Source organism: Musca autumnalis, unplaced genomic scaffold, assembly GCF_047663935.1.
Source record: "Musca autumnalis isolate F117 unplaced genomic scaffold, ASM4766393v1 scaffold_1, whole genome shotgun sequence".
NCBI lineage: Eukaryota > Metazoa > Arthropoda > Insecta > Diptera > Muscidae > Musca > Musca autumnalis.
Window position 1 is genome coordinate 324469920 of NW_027411644.1, and position 24308 is coordinate 324494227.

The following is a 24308-nucleotide window of genomic DNA, read 5'->3' on the forward strand; positions in this document are numbered from 1 at the left end:
AATTTGATTTCTTGTTTTCTGATCTGGAGACAGCCAGGTGCCCTTATGAATATCGAGATGATTAAATCTGGTACTGCTAACTACCATGTTTTTTGCAGCTGCAAAGTCTATCAGCCTCATACCATTGTCAGGTGTTTCACTGTAGAGACTGAATTTCCCGACTGTTGGGCCAAAGATATTCTCCTTTCCAATTTTGGCATTAAAATCGCCTAGAATGATTTTAATGTCTTGGGCAGGGCGACTGTCATATGTTTCTTCTAGGCGCTCGTAAAATATATCTTTGGTCTGTTCGTCCTTTTCTTCAGTGGGAGCATGAGCGCAAATAAAGCTGATGTTGAAGAATTTAGCTTTTATTCGAATTGCAGCAAGTCTTTCATTGACTGGAGTGAAGCTGGATACCAGATGTTTTAGTCTCCGACTAACTACAAATCCGCAACCAAACTCATGCTTTACGTCATGACAGCTATAATACAGTGCGTCACCTTTAGGTGTTGTTGTGACGCCTTTCCCAATCCATCGTATTTCCTGTATGGCAGTAATATCGGCCTTGTACTTTTCAAGTACGTCTGCCAATGCGAAGACTGCACCTTCTCTATAAAGAGTGCGAACATTCCAGGTGCAGATTCGCAGATCATGGTCCTTAAAACGTTTGCGGGGTTCGTCAACTTTAGACGGGGTTGTTTTTCTTTTCCTTCGTTTTTTCATAGTATGCTGTTTTTTCTAGGGGAGGGTTACTAGCTCGACGCCCAAACCCAAGTTTTTAACGTTCTTATGGGAGAACGCGCGGCACATGTTAGCTCACTACCTTTAACGGGTGTTAAAGACAGTTCCCCAGGTGACACCACGGGGAGGTCAGTGTCCACTTGAGATGAAAGAGGGACCAAGATAAATCCTGGGCTTTGCCATGTTAAAGCCGGTCAGGACCGTTGCTTGGTATCTTCCATCCCCTACGTCACCCTAAAACATGTATACAAATTGAAATCAACTTTTTAATTGATCCGGGTTTTTACGGGGTAATTATCTCACGAAGTATGAATTTGATCTCCAAAAAACTTAACACACTTAACAAAAAACTAACAATAACATTTTAAAACGATACCTGAAAAAGTGAACAAATATAATTCATATTTGAATCTGATCTGTATGTGTATGGAAGAAAATATTACGAGGAATAATAAATTTCGAACTTGACCTAAGTTTGGGAAGAACATTTTGAGAAGACCAAATCGGTTGATCATTTAAAAAACTATTGCGCTCGCCAGCCAGTCAGACATACTGATAGACGGACGGGGCTAAACTGACTCTGTAACTTTTGAACGGATAGAGATATTTTATAATCCTTTTTTTTGTTCGACACATAACATAATCAGCTTTCCGGTGCTTTTAAAACACTCTATTTCGGTGTAGTAATAGCAGAGAGATTCAAGGTCAAAGTTAAAAATTTGAGTTTTTCATATTTTGCACCACAATATGAGTGTTTTTGAGGTTTTCATATGTCCTAACTATTTGAAAAAGGTCATACACCAATAAAAAAACCATAAAAATACAAAAAAATACAAAAAAATTGGATTTTTTTTTCAAAAAAATGTATTTTTTTTTTGTTTTTCATAATAGTCAGGCTTAATCCCATAGTCGTTGTTTTAATATTTTATTAAAACAACTTTAATTTATTAATAGGAAAAAATTGTCGATGTTTACCAAAGCGTAAAGCAGTTCTGTGGCGCGAACTGAAACTATAGTCAACATCGCCAATTTTTTCCCACTAATAAATTAAAGTTGTTTTAATAAAATTTTAAAACAACGACTATGGGATTAAGCCTGACTATTTTGAAAAACAAACTAGAAGTCACCATCCCCAATAAAAAACGAAAACCGTCCTATTTAATTTTTTATCCAAAATTAAAACAAGTGAGCAAAGGCTATAGTCGGGACTGGGCCGACCATGTGATACCCTACACCACTACCCCTCTGCATAAGCTTTTCACTGGTAAACATTTCATTTAGGGAATATAATCCGACTACCACCAATCATAATATTCCCTTTTTCTCTCTGGGACCCCCATAAGCAACCAAAATTTCGTGACCATCCGATCAAAATTGACTTCACATACGTTTTTCCCCATTCCGACCCCTAAATATTATCCGACTATCACCAAAATCAATAGGCTTTTTCTTCTGTGGGGCCACCATCAACCCTCAAAAAATTCGTGACTATCCGATCAAAATTCCAACCTGTAGCGTGATTACAAAAATGGAAAAATTGAATATATTACTGACTTTTGGGATATCTCGGTTGTTTGCCCACTTACGCCAACATACTTTGCATCAATATAAAGGAGATCTTTTCTTCTTCCATTGACGGGCTTTCCTTTTGGAATACCCCTACCAGAATCGGAGATAAGAAACAAACTTTGATTTTTCTTCACATAAGCTTTTTGCTTATTCCGATTACTGAATATTATCCAACCATCACTAAACTTAATAAGCTTTTTCGTCTGTGGGACCCACATCAACTCCCAAAAAATTTGTGGCGATCCGATCAAAATTGCGACATGTAGCGTGATTACAAAAAAATCGGAAAATGGAAAGTATTACCGACTATTGCGATATCTCTGTTTTTTGACCACCTACGACAACATACTTAACATCGTTGTAGAGGTGATATTTTCTACTTTCCGTTCCATGATTTACTTTTGATATACCTCTTAAAGAGACAGAGACATTGACTTTGAAATACAACGTTGACCTTTTCTCCAAATAGGTTTTTGCCCATTCCGACCCTTAATATTATCCGGCCATCATAAAACTCAGTAGGCTTTTTCCTCTGTGGGTCGCCCATTAACTTCCAAAATTTCGTGACGATCCGATCAAAATTGCAACCTGTAGCGTGATTACAAAAAATCGGAAAATGGGATGCAATACCGACGATGGCTATGCCTCCGTTATTTGGCCATCTACGCCAACATACTTTGCATCATTGTAAAGATGGGATTTTCTACTTTCATACTCAGGTTTGGCTTTTGGAAAGTCCCCATCCAAATCTGTGATATTCGTCATTATGATAAAAATCGCAAAATTGAAAAGTTGGGTTGTATTTGCGACTATTGTGATATTTTCGTTGTTTGACCATCTACGAAAACCTACTTTACGTCGTTAGAAAGGTGATATTTTCTACATTCCTTAGCAGGTTTTGCTCCAAATAAGTTTTTTGTCCATTCCGAGCCCTAAATATTATCCGAGCATCACCAAAATTAATAGGCTTTTTTCCCTCCGGAACCCTCATCAACAACCAAAATTTGGTGACGATCCGATCAAAATTGCGACCTGTAGAGCGATTTCGGGAAAAAATGAAAAATGGGATATATTACCGACTATTGCTATATCTCCATTATTTGGCCACCTACGCCAACCTACTTTGCAACATTGTAAAGCTGGGGTATTATACTTTCAAAGTTTGGCTGTGCTTTTGGAAGCTCCCCAGCCAAAGCTGTGATATTCGTCATTATGTTTAAAATCGCAAAATTTAAAAGTTGGGTTCTATTTGCGACTATTGTGATATTTTCGTTGTTTGACCATCTACGAAAACCTACTTTACGTCGTTAGAAAGGTGATATTTTCTACATTCCTTAGCAGGTTTTGCTTTTGATATACCCGTTGTAGATGCGCAGATATTCGCTATGGAAAAAAACGTTGACTTTTTCTCCAAATAAGTTTTTTGCCCATTCCGAGCCCTAAATATTATCCGAGCATCACCAAAATCAATAGGCTTCTTCCCCTCCGGGACCCTCATCAACATACAAAATTTGGTGACGATCCGATCAAAATTGCGACCTGTAGCGTGATTACAAGGTTTAGATGGACAGACGGACAGACGGACGGACGGACGGACTGACGGAAGGACACACATAGCCAGATCGACTCAGCTCGTCGAAACATTCATATATATAAGTATGGGTCTACGACCATTATTTCGATGCGTTACAAACTTTTTGGCCAAAACCAACTTATAATACCCTCCCCACATAGTGGTGTAGGGTATAAAAATACTCTTTGGATTGTCATAAAACTCATATAACACTTACAAAAACTCATATATTTAAAAAATGACCGTTTGTGGAAAAAGTTATAATTTCCGCTTCCCATCGGTATGAAAAAAAACACAAATTTTTACCCACGTTATTTCCAAGAAATTAAAAAGTGATAAGCGGACGGAACGTGACGGGTACAAAAGTATATATGGGCTGAAAGAAGACACTCTCCGGCACCACTCTGTGAAAACAGAACATTGTTCCAAGCTGAAATTTTCCAAAGTTGCGACAAAATAGTCGTCTTTAGGAGCACGCCACGCCCACGCCTTCCAATATGTTGACCTAATTTTTCAGCTTTCTTAGTTTCAATATGTTTACTATCGAATCCCATACAGATATTAACAATCGGTGACGACAAAAAATTGGGTTTTTGGCCAGGAAAATCGACTTTTGAACCACTGTGCCTCGTCTGAACTACGAGCTGTATCGACTATATAACGACATCACCATAGTGGAACTTATCGATCTACAATGATTGATATAACGTGACACACATGACACAAAAACACACAGTAGAAGTTCCACAGGACAATCATGTCAGCTGGTCCACTGGGCCTTCGGGTCAATTGTTTCCCTGGACCTTCATGTCAGCAGTTCCACAGCGCCTTCGGGTCAACAGATCCAGTGGGCCTTCAGGTCGGGTCATCATAAGTATGTTGCGTATGGTAGAGACTTCACCGTAACCCTTTGCTAATACCCGAACGCCTACGTCGAATACCTCGTGCCCGGAAACCCTACAGCCGAACCCATCGTATTCCCGAACATCAACATCATGAAATTAGTTGTTCTTAGATCGAATTCCCCACTTCATGATTTTACTTCACTATGGAACTCGATTTAGAAGCGCATAATTTCAGTGAAATTACTGTAATGTGGCCCGGGACTTAGGGACTTGAGGACGGACATCTTAGCTTGACGCAAATAGCTGTGGCATGCGCGGACGAAGTGTGAATGCTGTCGAATGTTACACCTAGGATCTTGGGGCAGTTAGTGGCCGGAAATCTGCTACCATCGACGAGGACATTCAACTCTGTACTTATCTCCGCAGTCCATGTGGTGAAAAGAGTGGCTTTAGATTTAGTGGTGGATATTTGTTTTAGGTAATTTGTAGACGATTGAGTAATTTCATCCGTCTGTCTGGCTGACGTCTGGCGATAACTCTCGAACGATACAACCTATTGGGTCCAAAATTTGGCATTCGTAATATTTTTTCCAAACTTAGTTCGAAGATGGGCCCTACCGGTCCACTCCTTGGGGTACCTTCCCCCAGAAGTTAAATTTTTTTCACTAAAATTGTACGCGCGATAGCTCTCAAAACTTTGGACATCGTAATTTTTCTACGGGACATTAGAATATGGACTCTATCGGTCCACTCCTTCGGGTACCTCGCACACACAATTTCGGAAAAGTGATGTTTAAGACCTTCTCTCGAACTCTTTTGGTTTTTGCTGTAACAATTTGTATTGTACATCGGTTTAGTCTCTACAGCATCGAATTATTTCCGAATATCGACTACCTCGGACCACACTTTCTAGTTCCTCCCACACAAAGTTTGGCAACATGTTTTGTATGCGGCCATATTTCGGACGGTACATTTTTTTCGGTGACAAATCCATACATTCTGACAAATTGTACCAAAACTCAAACGTCTATAGACGTCAGAAGTATTTTGTTTGCTTCTTTTCTTTAGGTCCGAGGATAAGGATATATCTCTGTCGGCAAAGCTGACTGATACTTTTTTACTTGTTCTTATAAACGTTATTAACTCTCGATTAGCCTGTTGTTGATGAATGAAGTGTTATTTGAAAGGCAGCGATTTTCATTTCGTTACAATTAAAACAGTTCTGATTGCACCTTAGGTAGGTGGTTTGAGATTTAGACGGATAAATTTTGAGGTAGTTGTAAAGATCAGACGACTGATTACTGTTGGGCTGTCTCATCTAGACAAGGAGTGTTAATATGAGACTGAGTTGGGCAAAATATATCCTAGTTAACAGTTGCTTTTGAAACTTTTAGACAAAATCCCACTCTTTCGTCGGCATAAAGTCTGGTTCAAATCGAAGGTCACCTTTGAAACTATCATCCCTATCATACCCTTTAAGTTTATTAACCTCAAAGTCTATTATCCTCATACTGATATCTTATATTTGCTCATGCAGGCAACATTTTGATATAAATAATAAGTAATAACTTTTCAGTACCACGTGTGTGTTCCATGTATGGAAATAGATGCATATACTTATTGCCGATTGTTATACGCACCAAAGTACATCAGAAAAAATATTTGTTATGACCTCCAGCATCACTTGAACATATCAAACAAACAGCCTTTAATTGAACACCATTCTCAAGTAGCCAAGAGAATAAAGCAGACAAACGGCTCCTTGTCTTGTTGTTTCTTTTTCATTTACACCCTCAAATTGAAATGTCCTCCTTTCGTTTATTTTCCAGTGAATTCAGTTTTGTGCGTGAACATCGTCGCCTACCACGTGCTGTAACAGCCAAAAAGGAACGTGTCTGGGATTATGGTGTGATACCCTATGAAATCGATGGCAATTTCAGTGGCCTACACAAGGCTCTGTTCAAGCAGGCCATGCGTCATTGGGAAAACTCCACATGTATTAAATTTGTTGAACGAGAACCAGAATTGCATCCAAACTACATTGTGTTCACCATACGAGGTTGTGGGTAAGTTGTTGTACTGCTGTTGTTGTTGTATTTACAAAATCATTGACAAGTTTGGTTTTGCCACAGCCAGTGTTGGCGGAGTGTAATCAAAATAGTGGTGGTGGCGGTGTTGCTGGACCACCACTGTTATTGTTATCAACTTTACGCTCCATTTAAATGGGCAACCATTCAATAATCATTATTATTTTCAAATTTATTTCTTCTTTTAACACTTTTTGTTTTCTTTCTCCTTCTCCTCTCCTCTCGTTGTGTTGTTTTCTCTTTGTGTTATAGATGCTGTTCCTTCGTTGGCAAGCGTGGCAATGGACCACAGGCCATTTCCATTGGCCGCAATTGTGATAAATTTGGCATTGTTGTTCATGAACTCGGTCATGTTGTGGGCTTTTGGCATGAACACACCCGGCCAGATCGCGAGAAACATGTTATCATCGAGCACAACAACATCATGAAGGGTCAGGATTACAATTTCAATAAATTAACACCGGACGAAGTGGACTCTCTGGGCATGGCCTACGATTACGATTCCATAATGCATTACGCACGCAACACCTTCTCCAAGGGGACATATTTGGATACCATTCTGCCGATTGAGGTGAAGGGACGCAAACGGCCGGAAATTGGTCAACGTTTGCGTTTGAGTGTGGGTGATATTGCCCAGGCCAATTTGCTGTATAAATGTCCGAAATGCGGTCGCACATTTCAAGATAACACTGGCATCTTTGCCAGTCCCTCGTATCACACAGCCGGTGCATTAACGAACGAGACGGAACATTGTGAGTGGCGCATAACGGCCACACATGGCGAGCGAGTGGTTTTGAAATTGGAGAATTTGGTATGTGTTCCATGGTTTTTGTTGGTTGGTTTTCATTTTAGAGAGTAGTATTTGGTAGTATATTATGCTTGGAATGACACACACATGGATACACCAACTACTCTGGCTCAATTGCATTTAACCATTTGATGCATAAACTGTCGAAGTGCGTTAATGTGAAATGCATTTCCGCTTGTGTGATTTCAAGTGTGGCCGTGTGTGTGTGTGTTTTTGTGTCGATGTCCTTTGAATTACTGCCCAATGACTGCACCATTTGAAAAATCGTATTTGGTTTAATGTTATGTTGTCTGTAGAACTCCCAAATCTAATATTTCTTTTTTCCTCTTTTTTGGTTGTTATTTGACTCCATAGAACATTTTCAAATCGGAAAATTGCCAATCGGATTATTTGGAAATTCGTGATGGTTACTGGCATCAATCACCTTTAATAGCTCGTTTTTGTGGCAAAGTCAGTAGTGAAATATTAAAAACGGTTTCCAGCCGCATGTTGCTCACCTATGTCAATACCCATCGTGCCGAGGGCTATCGTGGATTTAAGGCTGAATTTGATGGTAAGTAGTAAAGGGCAATCCATCACATGTGTACTCGTATGTGGGTTGGTAAGGTAATTTGAATTATGTGGTATGATTTTTCGTTAATTATGGTGTAATTAAGAGATGTTATTTGGGATCTGATGGTGCCATGTTATATTATAGTTTCAATACAAAAATGCAATGATCAAATTTAAGAGAATAGAATTGTGTATATTTTGTTTTGAGTTTACCAGCAGGAAAAAACATGGGGAACTTGAGCAAATCTCGTCTATGTCTCTTTTATCTCGTCTATGTAAAACTTCACTTGGAGGTCGCAAGGTGACATTTTCGGTATTATTGTCCTCTAGGTGGCCTGTTGAAAATTGTCGATAAAGTCATAGAACGATACTACTGGATTTTTAGCACTTCTAAGATATTAGCCATATTTTTAAACAGAAATGAACGATATGAGTTATTGGTAGTTGGGTAGAGGTAGTTTTTGAGGACTTAATCCATATTATCCAACAAAAATAACCGATCTTTGATGTATCAAATTGCTTAGAAACAAGTAAGAAAGTATCAGTCAGTTGTGTCGACAGAGATATTATTTCAGGCTTGGACCTAAAGAAAAGAAGTAAACCAATACTTCTGGCGTCTATAGTTTTTTTGAGTTTTTGGACCAATTTCTTAGGAAGTATGGAGTTACCCCCGAAAAAAAATTGTACCGTCGTAACTAGGGCTACATACACAACATGTTGCCACTCTTTTCAAATTGTGTGTTGAAAGTACCCGAAAGAGTGGTCCGATATAGTAAATCCGAATCTGTAAAAAATAATTCGATGTACAGCTTTTGGACCAAATCGGTTTCTCCCTTCGAGTGTTATCTTACGTTTTACACAATTTAATTGGTACCGGCAGGCTTTTTGGAGCTTTTGGGAAATTATCTCGGGAAGTATGGACTTACCCCGAAAAAAATGCGCAATGCACTATCCGTGACGAACTGTTTTGTGTACTTTTTTGTGGTTGGTACACGAGGAAGTGTACCGATTAAGTCCATATTCAAACCTGATCTACGAGTGGAAGTAGTATTAACATATGCAAAGTCATGACCAATCCGGTTACTTCCTTCGAGAGTTATCGTGCGCACTATTTTAGCGAACATTTTTTAACTTTTGTGGGCGAGGTATCGAGGGTGACGTAGGGGATGGAAGATACCAAGCAACGGTCCTGACCGGCTTTAACATGGCAAAGCCCAGGATTTATCTTGGTCCCTCTTTCATCTCAAGTGGACACTGACCTCCCCGTGGTGTCACCTGGGGAACTGCCTTTAACACCCGTTAAAGGTAGTGAGCTAACGTGTGCCGCGCGTTCACCCATAAGAACGTTAAAAACTTGGGTTTGGGCGTCGGGTTAGTAACCCTTCCCTAGAAAAACAGCCTACTATAAAAAAACGAAAGAAAAGAAAAACGACCCCCGCAAACGTTTTAAGGACCATGATCTGCGAATCTGCACCTGGAATGTTCGCACTCTTTATAGAGAAGGTGCAGTTTACGCATTGGCAGATGTACTTGAAAAGTACAAGGCCGACATTACTGCCACACAGGAAATACGATGGAACGGGAAAGGCGTCACAACAACACCTAAAGGTGACACACTCTATTATAGCTGCCATGACCATGACACAAAACATGAGTTTGGTAGTTTGTCGGAGGTTAAAACATCTGTTCTCCAGCTTCACCCCAGTGAATGAAAGACTCGCTACAATTCGATTAAAAGCAAACTTCTTCAACATCAGCTTTATTTGCGCTCATGCTCCCACTGAAGACAAGGACGAACAGACCAAAGATATTTTTTACAAGCGCTTAGAAGAAACTTATGACCGTTGCCCTGCCCATGACATTAAAATTATACTAGGCGATTTTAATGCCAAAATTGGAAAGGAGAATATCTTTGGCCCAAATTCAGTCTACACAATGAAACATCTGACAATGGTATGAGACTGATAGACTTTGCAGCTGCAAGAAACATAGTAGTTAGCAGTACCAGATTTAAGCATCTCCACCAAGGAATCCATGGTATGACCAGGAATGTCGTGCTGCTACCGAAAAGAAAAATGCGGCGTATAAGGCTCCTTTACAATCAGTAGCAACGCGTAGCACACGAGAGAGGTATCGTGAGAAAAGGAGAGAGGAAAAACGTCTTTTCCGCAGGAAAAAGAGAGAGATGGAAAAGCGGAAGTGTGAACAAATCGAGATGTACAGGAGACACAATGAATTCCGAAAATTCTACCAAAGAGTGAAACATCAAACTGATGTCTTTGAAACTGGCACATCCTCCTGTAGAGAGCAGCAAGGTAATCTGGTAACTGGTACAGATAGTGTGCTAAGGATATGGAAAGAGAATTTTTCCAAACTGTTGGTATCCAATTGTAGCGAAGTCGACGAAGATACCACAGATCCAATCCCAGAAGATGGTATTGAATGTATACCACCCGGCCAAGGTGAGGTAAAAACATCAATCAACCGGCTGAAGAATAATAAGGCAGCAGGAGCCGATGGCTTACCAGCCGAGCTGTTTAGAACAGGAAGCGACACGCTGATAAGGTGTATGCATCAGCTAGTTAGCTCCATCTGGTAGGAAGAACGCGTACCCGACGATTGGAACCTGAGCATCCTGTGTCCCGTCCATAAGAAGGAGGAGGAGACTTTATGCTCCAACTATAGGGGCATAAGTCTTCTCCCTATCGCATACAAGATAGTGTCAGGGATATTGTGCGAACGACTAAAGCCCATGGTCAACAAAATAATTGGACCATACCAATGCGGCTTTAGACCTGGCAAGTCCACCATTGACCAGATATTTACCCTGCGCCAAATCCTGGAGAAGACCCAAGAGATGCAGATCAACACCTACCACCTTTTTGTTGATTATAAAGCTGCCTTCGAGAGCCCGCTACGTTCAAAGGTATTCCAAGCAATGTCTGAATTTGGTATCCCCGCAAATCTCATTTTTGTAAAATGACTCTAACTGACACAAGATCTTCAGTTAAAATAGGAAAGAACCTCTCCGAAGAGTTTTGTACCAAAAGAGGTTTCAGGCAAGGAGACAGCCGTTCGTGTGACCTTTTCAACATCCTGCTAGAAAAGGTTATACGAGAGGCAAACGTCAAAAGAAGTGGCTCAATCTACACCAATAGTCACATGTTACTTGCTTATGCCGATGATATAGACATCATGGGACGATCAGTAAAAGATGTAACCGATACCTTTATGAAGGTCGAAGGAGAATCTGCTAAAGTGGGTCTGGCGGTAAACGGCGAGAAGACCAAGCTGATGGTGTAGACGCGCAATGCGTCAATTGAGATCGGACCAACTGTTGAAGTTGGCTCCTATAATTTTGAGGTAGTAAAAGAGTTCCTATACCTCGGCACCGCCGTAAACACAACAAACGACATCAGTTGTGAAATAAAAAGAAGAATTGCATTGGCCAACAGATGCTACTTTGGCTTAAGTAAGCACTTTAAAAACAAAGCCACAACTCGTCAAACAAAAATAACGCTTTACAAAATACTGATACTACCCGTGCTCATGTATGGTTCCGAAGCCTGGGTACTTGCGCAAGCAGATAAGGCAGTGCTTGGCGTATTTGAGAGAAAAATTCTTCGAAAGATCTACGGACCGATCTGCGTTGACGGTGAATATCGAAGTCGTATGAACCACGAGCTGTATCTGCTACAACGACATCAATATAGTTAAACGTATCGAGATGCAGCGATTGCGTTGGCTAGGTCATAAAATAAGAATGAGCGATGATGAACCCGCTAAAAAGACGTATAAATTCGAGCCACATGGCGGTGCACGCAGAATTGGCAGGCCAAAGAATAGATGGCGCAAACAAGTGGATGATGAGATGACAAGGCGCGGTATTCCAAAAAGCGAAGCACGAAACAGAGAGAATTGGAGATCTTTTCTTAGTTCGATATATGGAACAAATGTTCTGTAATGGGCCAGTAAGTAAGTAAGGGTGAGGTATCGGAAGGAGTGAACATAATATTACGATAGCCAAAATTTGAACCAAATCGACTGATCCGCTCGAGTGTTATTGTGCCAGGCAGACGGACGGACATGTCTAAATCAACTCAAAATTGTCTGAATCGGATTTCACAAATGACATCATAGAAAATACCTGACGTAAAGATGGTACAATCACCTGTAGACGTACGATCTCAATGCCTTCTGCAGGGGGTAGAACACAGGAGAAGTAGAGATTAATTAGTTTCGGAGATATCACACCTCCTTGGCGAACTCCCTGTTTCATTCTACGGAACCGCGGTATCTTGTTCCTGAGTTCCACATACTACCGGCGTATAATAAAGTTAGTTAAATCAACTCAAAATTGTCTGAATCGGATTTCACAAATGACATCATAGAAAATACCTGACGTAAAGATGGTACAATCACCTGTAGACGTACGATCTCAATGCCTTCTGCAGGGGGTAGAACACAGGAGAAGTAGAGATTAATTAGTTTCGGAGATATCACACCTCCTTGGCGAACTCCCTGTTTCATTCTACGGAACCGCGGTATCTTGTTCCTGAGTTCCACATACTACCGGCGTATAATAAAGTTAGTTAACCTCTCCCTAGACACCAACACCACCATGCCCTATTCCAGACTTCGGGCACGATGTTGGTGGCTAGCGACACGTTGAGAACTTTGGTGAGATACCCAACTCTTCGCCTATCCATTTGTTTTAGCATTAACATGGAGATTACGTCGGGGCCCAACGTAAATTATGGTAGTTCTTCCTCGGCAGGAAGATATACATATATGCGATGCAGTACTCTTCTCTTCGCCCTATCACTTCAAGGGTGCTCGACAAATTGTCGATTAAAATTACTTGCGCACCTCTTCGAATCAGTAAGCGTAGCATCGCAAACGTAACTAAGGCCTATTTTCCTTCAATCCAGGGCTCGGGAGTGACCTTTGTCCATAGTTTACTAAATCCGGCTCCAATGTTACAATTATACAGATGAGCCACTTGCGCTCACCGACTATCCGATTAATTTCAAGTGGCAGCTCCATATCACTGAGGTCACTAAGATTGGCTCATTTACTAATTCCGCCGACTCTGCTGGGAAATTTGGTATCATTTAGGATAGATATTCCACCTGCTGCAGTAATTATGATGTTTCAGAACGTCTTCTCTGTTACCCGAACATTAGAATGGTTGAGGAGATCTCCGAAGCGGTGATCTAGTGAACTCTCCAAAACTAGGCCAGTTAGCTTTCCCATGATTGATGGAAGTGCCGTATTCAGAGGTGATGATGTTGGGCAGTCAGTTGATGGAGACAATTATGGGGAGATGGTCTGATCCAAGAGAAATATCGGATTGCCAGATAGCGCCAAGGTGGCACGATGGTTAAATCAGACTAAGTGTGGCACTTTCTTTCAATTCTGGTGGGGGGCGTCCTTTTTGACCGTGCAGTATACTCAGCTAACACTATACCTCTCTCTACCTCTACCGAATGCTATAACTGACAATGAGAATTAAAGTCCTCTAAGACCAGCCGGTAATGATCAAAAGGAATAGATTAAGCAACCATACTTCAGCCGTTATTCACCTGACTGATACCCGAATATATTCAATTTACGTCTCATTAGAGCCTGGCTCAAGCGAGATAGGTCTGTGTTGAGATAATTTGGAGTATATTTATTCGATGTTAGTATTGGGAGCCACCGTGGTGCAGTGGCAAGTACGTCCGCCTTGCAACCAGAAGGTCTGCGGTTTAATCAACGACTAGACCCACGTCGTTCTGGGTTGTTCCATAAACGAAATAAATCTTCAAAAAGGACTTTCGTAGATAGAATAAGCTATTTGAACAAGAATTTTTCTAAAGGTCTTCTACAGAACATTGACCTTCAATAAAGATTCTATGTTCCTTTCATAAGCTCTTCTATGGACAGTTAAAGAATGTGTTCTGTAGATATAAGATCTTTCAAAGGATTTTTCGATGAGAGAAGACCTTTCAGAAGGTGTTATATATACAGAATAACTGTCAGAAGTTCTTCTATAGACAGAAGACCTGTCAGAAGTACTTCTATAGATAGAAGATTTTTCAGAGGTTCTTCTATATGCACAAGACTATATTAGATCTCCTACAGAGAAAATTCCTTTCAGGAGATCTTGTGAAAACAGAAAACTTTTCAAAAGATTATAAGCTTTTCTATAAAAAGAAAAGTTTCCAGAAGTTATTTTACAGAACCTTTAGAAAGATGTGCATTTATAAGGTCTTCTACAGAGAAAATAACTTTCAGAAAGTCTTGAGTTAAAGTCATAAATTTGCAACAGATGATGGAAATCCTATAAATCTTAAGGCAATGAAACTGATGTGAGCCAAAAAAATAAAAATAATATTAAAATTATATTTCAGGGGGTCTTGAGTCTAGAATTTTCTCTTAGCAATTTTCCTTTAAACAAATTTCAAAATTTAATAATCATCCTTAACTTTTATCCCCTGCCTCCTTTCAGTTGTCTGCGGCGGTGAGTTAAATATCGATGACAATGAAGGTCGCCTGGAGTCGCCCAACTATCCTCTGGAATATCTGCCCAACAAGGAATGCATATGGAAGATTACCGTACCCAAGGGTTATCAAGTCGCCTTGAAATTCCAATCTTTTGAGGTGGAAAACCATGATAATTGTGTCTATGACTTCGTCGAAATTAGGGATGGTCCCACCCAAGATTCCCCCTTGATTGGTGTATTTTGTGGTTACAAGCCACCACCAAACATGAAGTAAGTGGAAACTCATTTCTTCTCAAAAACACAAAGGACTTCACTAAATGTCTTCTTGTTTTCAGATCCACTGGCGATACAATGTTTGTGAAATTCGTTTCGGACACCTCAGTACAGAAGCCTGGTTTCTCGGCCACATTCATGAAAGAGGTTGACGAGTGTGAAACACAAAATCATGGCTGCGAGCATGAATGCATTAACACGCTGGGTGGCTATGAGTGTGCCTGTCACATTGGCTATGAACTGCACAGCGACAAGAAACATTGTGAAGATGCGTGTGGTGGCGTCATTGAGTATCCCAATGGCACCATCACCTCACCCTCATTCCCCGACACATATCCCTTCCTCAAGGATTGCATTTGGGAGATTATTGCACCACCCAAACATAAAATCTCTTTGAATTTTACCCACTTTGATTTGGAGGGTGCCACTCACCATCAATCGGAATGTGGTTATGACAAGGTGACGATTTATTCTAAACTCAGTGAGAATCGTTTGAAAAAGATTGGTACCTATTGTGGCAGTTCAATACCACCCACGGCCACCTCGGAGGGCAATGCATTGCGTGTGGAATTCCATTCGGACAAGTCGATACAGAAATCCGGATTTGCGGCAGTATTCTTTACCGACATCGATGAGTGTGCCATTAACAATGGTGGGTGTCAGCATGAGTGTCGCAATACCATAGGTTCGTATGTGTGTTCGTGTCACAATGGTTATTCGCTGCATGAAAATGGTCATGACTGCAAGGAAGGTGAATGCAAACATGAAATTTCAGCTCCATTTGGTACTATTTATAGTCCCAACTATCCTGATTTATATCCGCCAAATGCCGATTGTGTGTGGCATTTTTCAACAACGCCGGGGCATCGTATTAAATTGATATTCAATGAATTTAAGGTGGAGTCGCATCAGGTAAGAATTTGGGGATATATGTACATACATATCGACATAGAAACAAGATAATAACGAGCGAGTATTGTTTTCATTTCAAATTTTAGGAATGTGCCTATGACAATGTGGCAATATATGATGGTGATTCGGAAAGCAGCTCCCTATTGGGTCGTTTCTGTGGCGAAAAAATACCCTATCCAATTTCCTCGTCCACAAATCAACTATATATGGTACTTAAAACGGATAAAAATAAACAGCATAGTGGTTTTACGGCTGTCCATTCAACATGTGAGTATTTTGGGTGTAGGAAAGCGTTTAAATGATTTGAGTTATGATAACTAATGTCGTGTTTTGTTTTTCCTTTTTTGGTTCAGCTTGTGGTGGTTATTTAAGTGCCACAAATCAAATCCAACAATTCTATTCTCATTCACGTTTTGGCAATCTGAACTATGACACCAACATGGACTGTGAATGGACCATACAAGCCCCACCCAACAGTTATGTTAACTTAATATTTTTAACTTTCGATTTGGAGAGCAGCGAGAATTGCACTTATGATTATGTCCAGGTATTTTCGGGCATGGAGGACACCAGTGGACCAATGTATGGACAATATTGTGGAAATACGGTAAGTGAAAAAGTTCATTGATTTAACTAAACAGATGTATAAAGGTTCAATACCTAACATAGCATATTTTGATGGAGGTTAAATTCTTTGAATAATGCTGTCACATGTCTGTATATTTGAGCTATCTGGGACTTATATGACAGGCAATCCATAGGATCACATACATCTGAACGAAAAATCGGGCTTCTAGATGAGAGTAGCTTCCATGTCCTTCTGGGATGTTCTCTACACAGAAGAACTTATTTCGGGGAACATTTTTTCAGAAGGGGTTTCATGGAATACCTTTTAAATTTGGTTTCTATAGACAGAAGAACTATCAACAAGCATTCTGTATAGAAACATAAAGAAACCTTTCAGAAGGTCTTCTACATATAGAAGGTCATTAATTACGTCTTCTTTAGACCGAAAAGAAATTCTAAAGAGACAAAAGAGCTTTTTCTAAAAACATCGGACCGAACTTTCCAGGGATCTTCTAAAGATAGAAAACCTTTTAAAGGTCATATGGACGTACGAGTTTTTATAGATAGGAAACCTTTCGGAATGTTTTCTGAAGCCGGAAAACCTATCAAAATCATAAAGTCACATAAGGACACAAGATTTTTTTGAAAGTTTCATCTGTGGAACGAAATAGCCTTTTGCAATGTCTTCTACACAGAAAAGAGTTTTCAGACCGTCGTCTGTAGGTTCTGGCAAAACAAAACGATGGTATTTTATAGACAGAAGTGCATTTGGAAGATCTTCTACACAGAACATATCTTTCAGAAAGTTCTCCGAAGACTTCTCACGGTGCTCTTGAAGCAAATTTAAATGGAACGAGCTTACACCTGGGAAGTTTTTTCGGATTCTGAAACTACAATGTTTATAGATGAGACAGATCAAAAAACTAACAAGTAAAAAAGTATCAGTTGGCTTTGCCGACAGAGATATACCCTCATTTACGCACAGAAAGAATGTATTTAGGGTCTTTTCAGAACTTTGTGGAACCTTTTTGGACATTTGAGCTTTCCGAAAAAATGTGGATTAGGATTTAAGTTCAAAAGTTTTGCGGAGGAGGGAATGGATCGACATAGTGCATTACGGAAGTGGATCTTATAACATGGCTGTACATCATCGGATCTCCGAACAGACCCTAAACTACACTTGGACACAAATGTTGAACTTTTGTGGGGGAACATTTTTGAACTTTTGTGGGGGAGGTACCTGAAGGAGTGAACCGTTATGGCTTATCTTCCAACTTAAACTAAGTTTGGGCAAAATATTATGAATGCCAAATGGATCGGATCGGTAGATCCCTTGGAGAGTTATCCTGCGCTCCAACCACTACATAGGGGTTTTTGAACCTTTCAGGCTATTTTCTCAGGAAGTAAGGTTTTGCCTCTGATGAAACTTATACTGCCGTATGGGGGGCCGTGCTACAACAAATTCAGAGCAATTCGAGAGCAGGTCCTAAACTGAACTTTTTCGAAATTTTGTGTGGGAGGTACCCGAAGGCGTTGACCGATTGAGTCCATATTGGAACCTCATCTATGAAACTTCACGATGTGGACCAAATCGGTTACTCCCTTCAAGAGTTATCATGCGCACAAATTTTCCGAACATTTTCGAACTTAAACTAAGTTTGGACAAAATATTGCGAAAGCCAAATCGTTAGCATAAATGCTGTGGGTATAAAAAATCGCCGGAGCGCATTTTAAAAAAATCTCGATTCATGTTGGCATTTTTAAGGGTTTTTTAGGTTTTCACGATTTTGCTTGGAAACCGCAAGTCATATCGGTATGGGACTAAAGAAAATGTTTTAGCAGTGAAAATTCTATACAAGATTGACCTTTATGGTATTTTCGTATGTTTTACCGTTTTTGAGATATAGAAGTTCAGATCGATCATTCAGATTTTTCTCAAGTCTTCAGGATTTTGCTTGAGACTTGCGGTTGTCTTATCGGAATGGGACTAAAAAAATGTTGTAGCTGTGAAAATTCTCTGCAAGATTGGCTTTGGTATTTTTTTCCTATGTTGTACCATTTTTTAGATATATAAGTTTATGTTTAGAAATTGCAGTCATGACGCTGTTTTATAAGGAGACAGACAGTCAATGCATTGTGCCAATTTGAACTTCTATATCTCAAAAACGGTAACGCCAACGAAAATAGGATAAGGGCCAATCTTGTAGAGAATTTTCATAGCTACAACATTTATTTAGTCCCATTCCGATAAGACAACCGCAAGTCTCAAGCAAAATCCTGAAGACTTGAGAAAAATCTGAATGATCGATCTGAACTTCTATATCTCAAAAACGGTAAAACCTTGCGCTTTCCAAGCAAAATCGTGAAATCCTAAAAAACCCTTAAAAATGTCAACTTGAATCGCGATTTTTTTTAAAAAGCGCTCCGGCGATTTTGTTTTGTTTTTGATTTTACTCATGTGCCACCGTGGTGCAATGGTATGCACACCCGCCTTGCACGCTTAAGGTGGTGGGTTCGATTCCCCGGTCAGGTAACATCAAAACTTTTCAACGGTGGCAAAATATCCCTCAGTAATGTTGTTATGAATGTCCGTCCGTCCGTCTGTCCATGTATTTTTGTTCGCAACATACTTAATATACAATTGTTCCACAAACATCCCAGATGGGACAAAGGAGACTTCTCTCATTATCAATGAGTGCACCCCGATTCATATTAGCTCAATGATATGGGACCTACTGTTTACTGCCGAGAAGAGAAGTTTTACATGGCTAAAATACTCAGGAAAGGTCACTGAGGGGTATTTTGCCAACGTTAAAAATTTGATGTTGCTTCGCCTGGGAATTAAACCCACGACCTTTAGCGTGCAATGCGGGTGTGCATACTATTGCACACAGTGGCACCAAACATACAGGACGCATTATATGTCCGATTCAGCTGAGAATTTGGGAATATAATTTTTTAGCCATAGGAAGAACCCTATTGCTTTTGGTGAAAACCGGTTCAGATTTGGATATAGCTCCCATATATATTTTCGGCCGATATCCCGTATTTGCTGTACCAAACACGCTATATATGTCAGATTCGATCTAGAAATAAATGTGGCAAATTGTATCGCAATCGGTTAAGATTCGGATATAGCTCCCATATATATTTTCGGCCGATTTCAAGTATTTGCTGCACAAAACACGCTATATAAGTCCGATTTAGAAGAAATTTGGAATGTGTGACGGAATTTGGTCCAGAAATAAGTGTGCCAGATTTCGGCATAGCTCCCAATATATATTTTACATATTCACAGTGGTGTAGAGTATCATATAGTCAGATCCGACCGACTTCTATTTGGCACAAGTCAATTACTATAAGCTCGATTTATCAATAAGCCCCTAGCCCGCGTCTCTTTTTTAGGCAGCTATAAAATAATGCGTATGAAGAGGCCTTCAATAGCCAGGATAAAATGGAAGAACTACTGTTCAAAGACACCTGTAGGTAGAAGACTTTTCGGAGACCTTATTTAGACTTAAGACCTTTCAAAAATCGTCTCTTGACAGAAGTTCTATAAAAAGAAAAATACAGAAAACCTGTCGGTAGACCTACTGAGGACAGTTCCTAAGGAACGCGAAGAAATACCTTTTTGCAGTCTTTCTTCGTTCTACTTAGTAAATTCTTTATCCAAGTGGCAGGTATTATCAACACTTCTGGAGTTCCTTACATGCCACTCTTATGAAACGGCTGGTCGCCAAAGTACTAGTTTAGTTTGCCGTGGATGTATATATAATAACCTACAATACTCTTATATACATCAAAAATTAATATATGAGCATTTTTATACCCTACACCACTATGTGGTAAGGGGTATTATGTGTTAGTGCATTTGTATGTAACATACAAAAGGAAGCGAGATAGACCCATAGTTCCTTCTAGGGATATACATAGAATCACTTTCTGAGTCGATTTATGCATGTCCGTCCGTCCGTCCGTCCGTTCGCAACATACAGGTCGCATTTGTTGACCGATTTCGCTGAAAATTGGGGAATACCATTTTTTTAGCCGTCGGAAGATCAAGTTCGAAGATGGGATATATCGGTCCACGTTTTGGTATAGCCCCCATATAACGGTACCCCCCGATTTACGGTATTTTGACGTTTTCAGCTACATTTTCAGACCGATTTGGCTATAATTTGACTTTTAGGGTTCTTAAGTGTCAATAAACTTATATAACAAAACTTGTGGACATAGGTCCACGTTTTGGTATAGCCCCCATATAACGGTACCCCCCGATTTGCGGTATTTTGACGTTTTTAGCTACATTTTCAGACCGATTTGGCTATAACTTGACATTAAGGGTTCTTAAGTATCAATAAACTTATATAACAAAAGTTGTGGACATAGGTCCACGTTTTGGTATAGCCCCCATATAACGGTACCCCCCAATTTACGGTATTTGGACGTTTTTAGCTACATTTTCAGACCGATGTAGCTATAATTTAACATTTAGGGTTCTTAAGTGTCAATAAACTTATATAACAAAAGTTGTGGACATAGGTCCCCGTTTTGGTATAGCCCCCATATAACGGTGCCCCCCGATTTACGGTGTTTTGATGCTTTTAGCTACATTTTCAGACCGATATAGCTATAATTTGACATTTAGGGTTCTTAAGTGTCAATAAACTTATATAGCAAAAGTTGTGGACATAGGTCCACGTTTTGGTATAGCCCCCATATAACGGTACCCTCCGATTTGCGGTATTTTGACGTTTTTAGCTACATTTTCAGACCGATGTAGCTATAATTTGACATTTAGGGTTCTTAAATGTCAATAAACTTATATAACAAAAGTTGTGGACATAGGTCCACGTTTCGGTATAGCCCCCATATAACGGTACCCCCCGATTTACGGTATTTTGACAGTTTTAGCTACATTTTCAGACCGAATTAGCTATATTTTGACACTTAGGGTTCTTAAGTGTCAATAAACTTATATAAACAAACTTGTGGACATAGGTCCACGTTTTGGTATAGCCCCCATATAACGGTACCCCCGATTTGCGGTGTTTTGACGTTTGTAGCGACATTTTCTGACCGATGTAGCTATAATTTGACATTTAAAGTTCTTAAATGTCAATAAACTTATATGACAAAACTTGTGGACATACATAGGTCCACGTTTTGGTATAGCCCCCATATAACGGTTCATTTAAGTTCATATTTTCGTATAGCCCAGATACCTCCGAACTAGCTGTTAATGACATTTGAAGTTCCCACGTTATGTACCGATTTTCGATATTTTGAAGATTCTAGCTAAATTTTTTAACCGAATTAGGAGATATTTGACATTAAAGGCTCCCATCAAAAACTGTCAACATAGGTCCATGTTTTATTATAACTTCTATATAACAGTACCTCCCAATTTCTAGCCCACCAAAAATTGTCAGCATACATAGTTAGATATAGGCACCTTAAAAAAGGGCCTCCCGAATGAAGCATAAATGTACATAAACATTATCTGACAGTTTAACGTACCCACTTAAAGTTGGGGACAGGAATGAAAAGTAATTATTCCATTTTAGTTCAGAATATTTTATGGTGGAGGGTATGAAAAGTTCGGCCCGGCCGAACTTAATGCTTTTTTACTCGTTTCCAATAAGATATTCCTAAATATGTCTTTGGACGTTTCGACAGCCCTATCAGATGTCAACAATGAAATGTTTTAAGGGATGTTACTGCAAAAAAAACTCTGATCATGTTGCATTTCATCTTTCGCCTTTACCCTGCCTTACTCACTGCCTTGTACTTTAAATTAATTTCCCTAAATAAATATATACCCCATTTTATCTTATTCGTATTTTAATAATTGTTTTTTTATTTATTTGTTAGATACCTCAAGACATCATCTCCCTGACCGATTCTCTCTTGGTGCGTTTCAAAACCGATGGCAGTGTTGATTACAAAGGTTTCTCGGCTTCATATGTGGCTGTGAATCCCTTCGATAATAGTGAAGAGGATGAGGAAGAAGGCAACTCGTATAGTGCTGAAATTGCCACAGCATTCCCCGGTGCCCTGAGACACATTTACAAGGAGGACATATCCCAGGAAACGGACGATAACAATGAATTCAATGAAAATCAATTACTGATCAATAATCAATACTACAATCGCAATCGATATCAAAATAGATATTATTATTAGAAAAAAAAACAGCAACAACAATATCATGGAAATTACATCAAAACTAAACACACACAAAAATACAAATAAACTTCGTAAATCTAATTATAATTGAAAAAACTACATACATTAGTACATACAACGTACATATATTTGAAACTTAAAAAGCAAACAAAGCAAAAAGAACACACTTTGACAATATAAAAATGACTTTCATTGAAATTGTTTTTCATGCATTTTTTTTAAACGAATACCAAAAACTAATTTAGAACTTAAAATAAATAATAATTTAATTTTTAAAGAAAGAAACAAGAAAAACAGAACATATTCATTTACATACATACAAACAAACATATTTAATGTTAAGCATATCATCTTAGTAAAGTGGAATGTGGACAAAACAAATGACATATAAAGACCGACTGACAACTTCTTTGGACCCTAGACATTTTTGGACTAAATGTTATTAGAAATTAAGTAAGAGAGATAAAATAAACAAAAAAATTAAATTCTAACTTTGAACTGATAAACGTTAAAAGTTTAAAAGCGATCTGTTTCTTATACATGTGTACGTAAATTTACATATACATTTATTACATATACATATGGGGATTTCTGAGTGAAATCGGACACTTTTTCAAGATGAGGTTTTTGATTTCCTTTATTTTTTGCTGTGGCGATGCTGCTGATTAACGAAACATTTTAGTATATTTTCAAATTTTTTTTGACTAACGGTTCCAGAGATATCGCGCCTTGAAAAAGTCAAATTCTGTAAAAACTACATGCAAAGAAATACTCACAACTTCTTTAATATTGGTCCAAATGGGACCATCTTTTTTTTGATTTGTTTGTTTTTTTATCAGCTATCGAAAGAAGTATTTAAAAGAAAAATGCACAGTGGGCTTCAATGCAATTTTCGGGATATAATATTTAAAATCAATTTTTAAACACGATTGCACCCTTCGATTTTTTAAAAAAAAATTTATGTTAAACTACGTTCAATTACAAAAATTTTAAGCCCTATGCGGTAATGGGATTCGGACGATTACTATTTTTTCTGAATTTTTTAAAATTTGTCAATACAATTTTTCCTTTATACCTTTGTCCAAAATTTATTATTTTATTAAAAAAATTAAAAGTTTCATTTATAAATATTTGTTTTGATTTTATATTTATGAATTTATCTCAAACATCTTAAAACCTGCGTCATTTTTCGATTTTGAAAATGCATCAGCGAAAATTCCATTAAAGTCCACTGTGGATTTTTTTTGCATTTTTTATGATAAATATATAAAATATAATGATAAATATGTACTCTTAGCTTCAAAAATACAGGAAATACAAATTTTGGACAAAGGTATTAAGGAAAAATTGTATTTACAAATTTTAAAAAATTCAGAAAAAATAGTAATCGTCCGAATCCCATTACCACATAGGGCTTAAAATTTTTGTAATTGAACGTAGTTTATCATAAAATTTTTTTGAAAAAATCGAAGGGTGCAATCGTGTTTAAAAATTGATTTTAAATATTAAATCCCGAAAATTGCATTGAAGCCCACTGTGCATTTTTCTTTTAAATATTTCTTTCGATAGCTGATAAAGAAACAAACAAATCAAAAAAAAGATGGTCCCATTTGGACCAATATTAAAGAACTTATGAGTATTTATTTCAACATAGTTCTTTAAAAATGCGATAATTTCAATGGGCGATATCTCTGTACCGTTGGTCAAAAAATAATTTTAAAA

At 38.7% G+C, this 24308-nt stretch overlaps 1 protein-coding gene across 2 annotated transcripts in view; it reads left to right on the top strand.

Moving 5' to 3' along the window:
- tok (tolloid-like protein 1 tolkin) overlaps positions 1–22880 on the top strand; it is a 192527-nt gene extending 169647 nt beyond the window's left edge. For both annotated transcript variants that reach the window (XM_073962676.1, XM_073962675.1), the window contains exons 7-14: positions 6540–6776; positions 7050–7608; positions 7960–8158; positions 14651–14915; positions 14981–15830; positions 15917–16097; positions 16184–16437; positions 22272–22880. In XM_073962676.1, the coding sequence (XP_073818777.1) occupies positions 6540–6776; positions 7050–7608; positions 7960–8158; positions 14651–14915; positions 14981–15830; positions 15917–16097; positions 16184–16437; positions 22272–22583 (2857 nt within the window). In that variant the 3' untranslated portion in view covers positions 22584–22880. The remainder of the gene's footprint in view (positions 1–6539; positions 6777–7049; positions 7609–7959; positions 8159–14650; positions 14916–14980; positions 15831–15916; positions 16098–16183; positions 16438–22271) is intronic.
- Positions 22881–24308: the final 1428 nt, after the last annotated feature.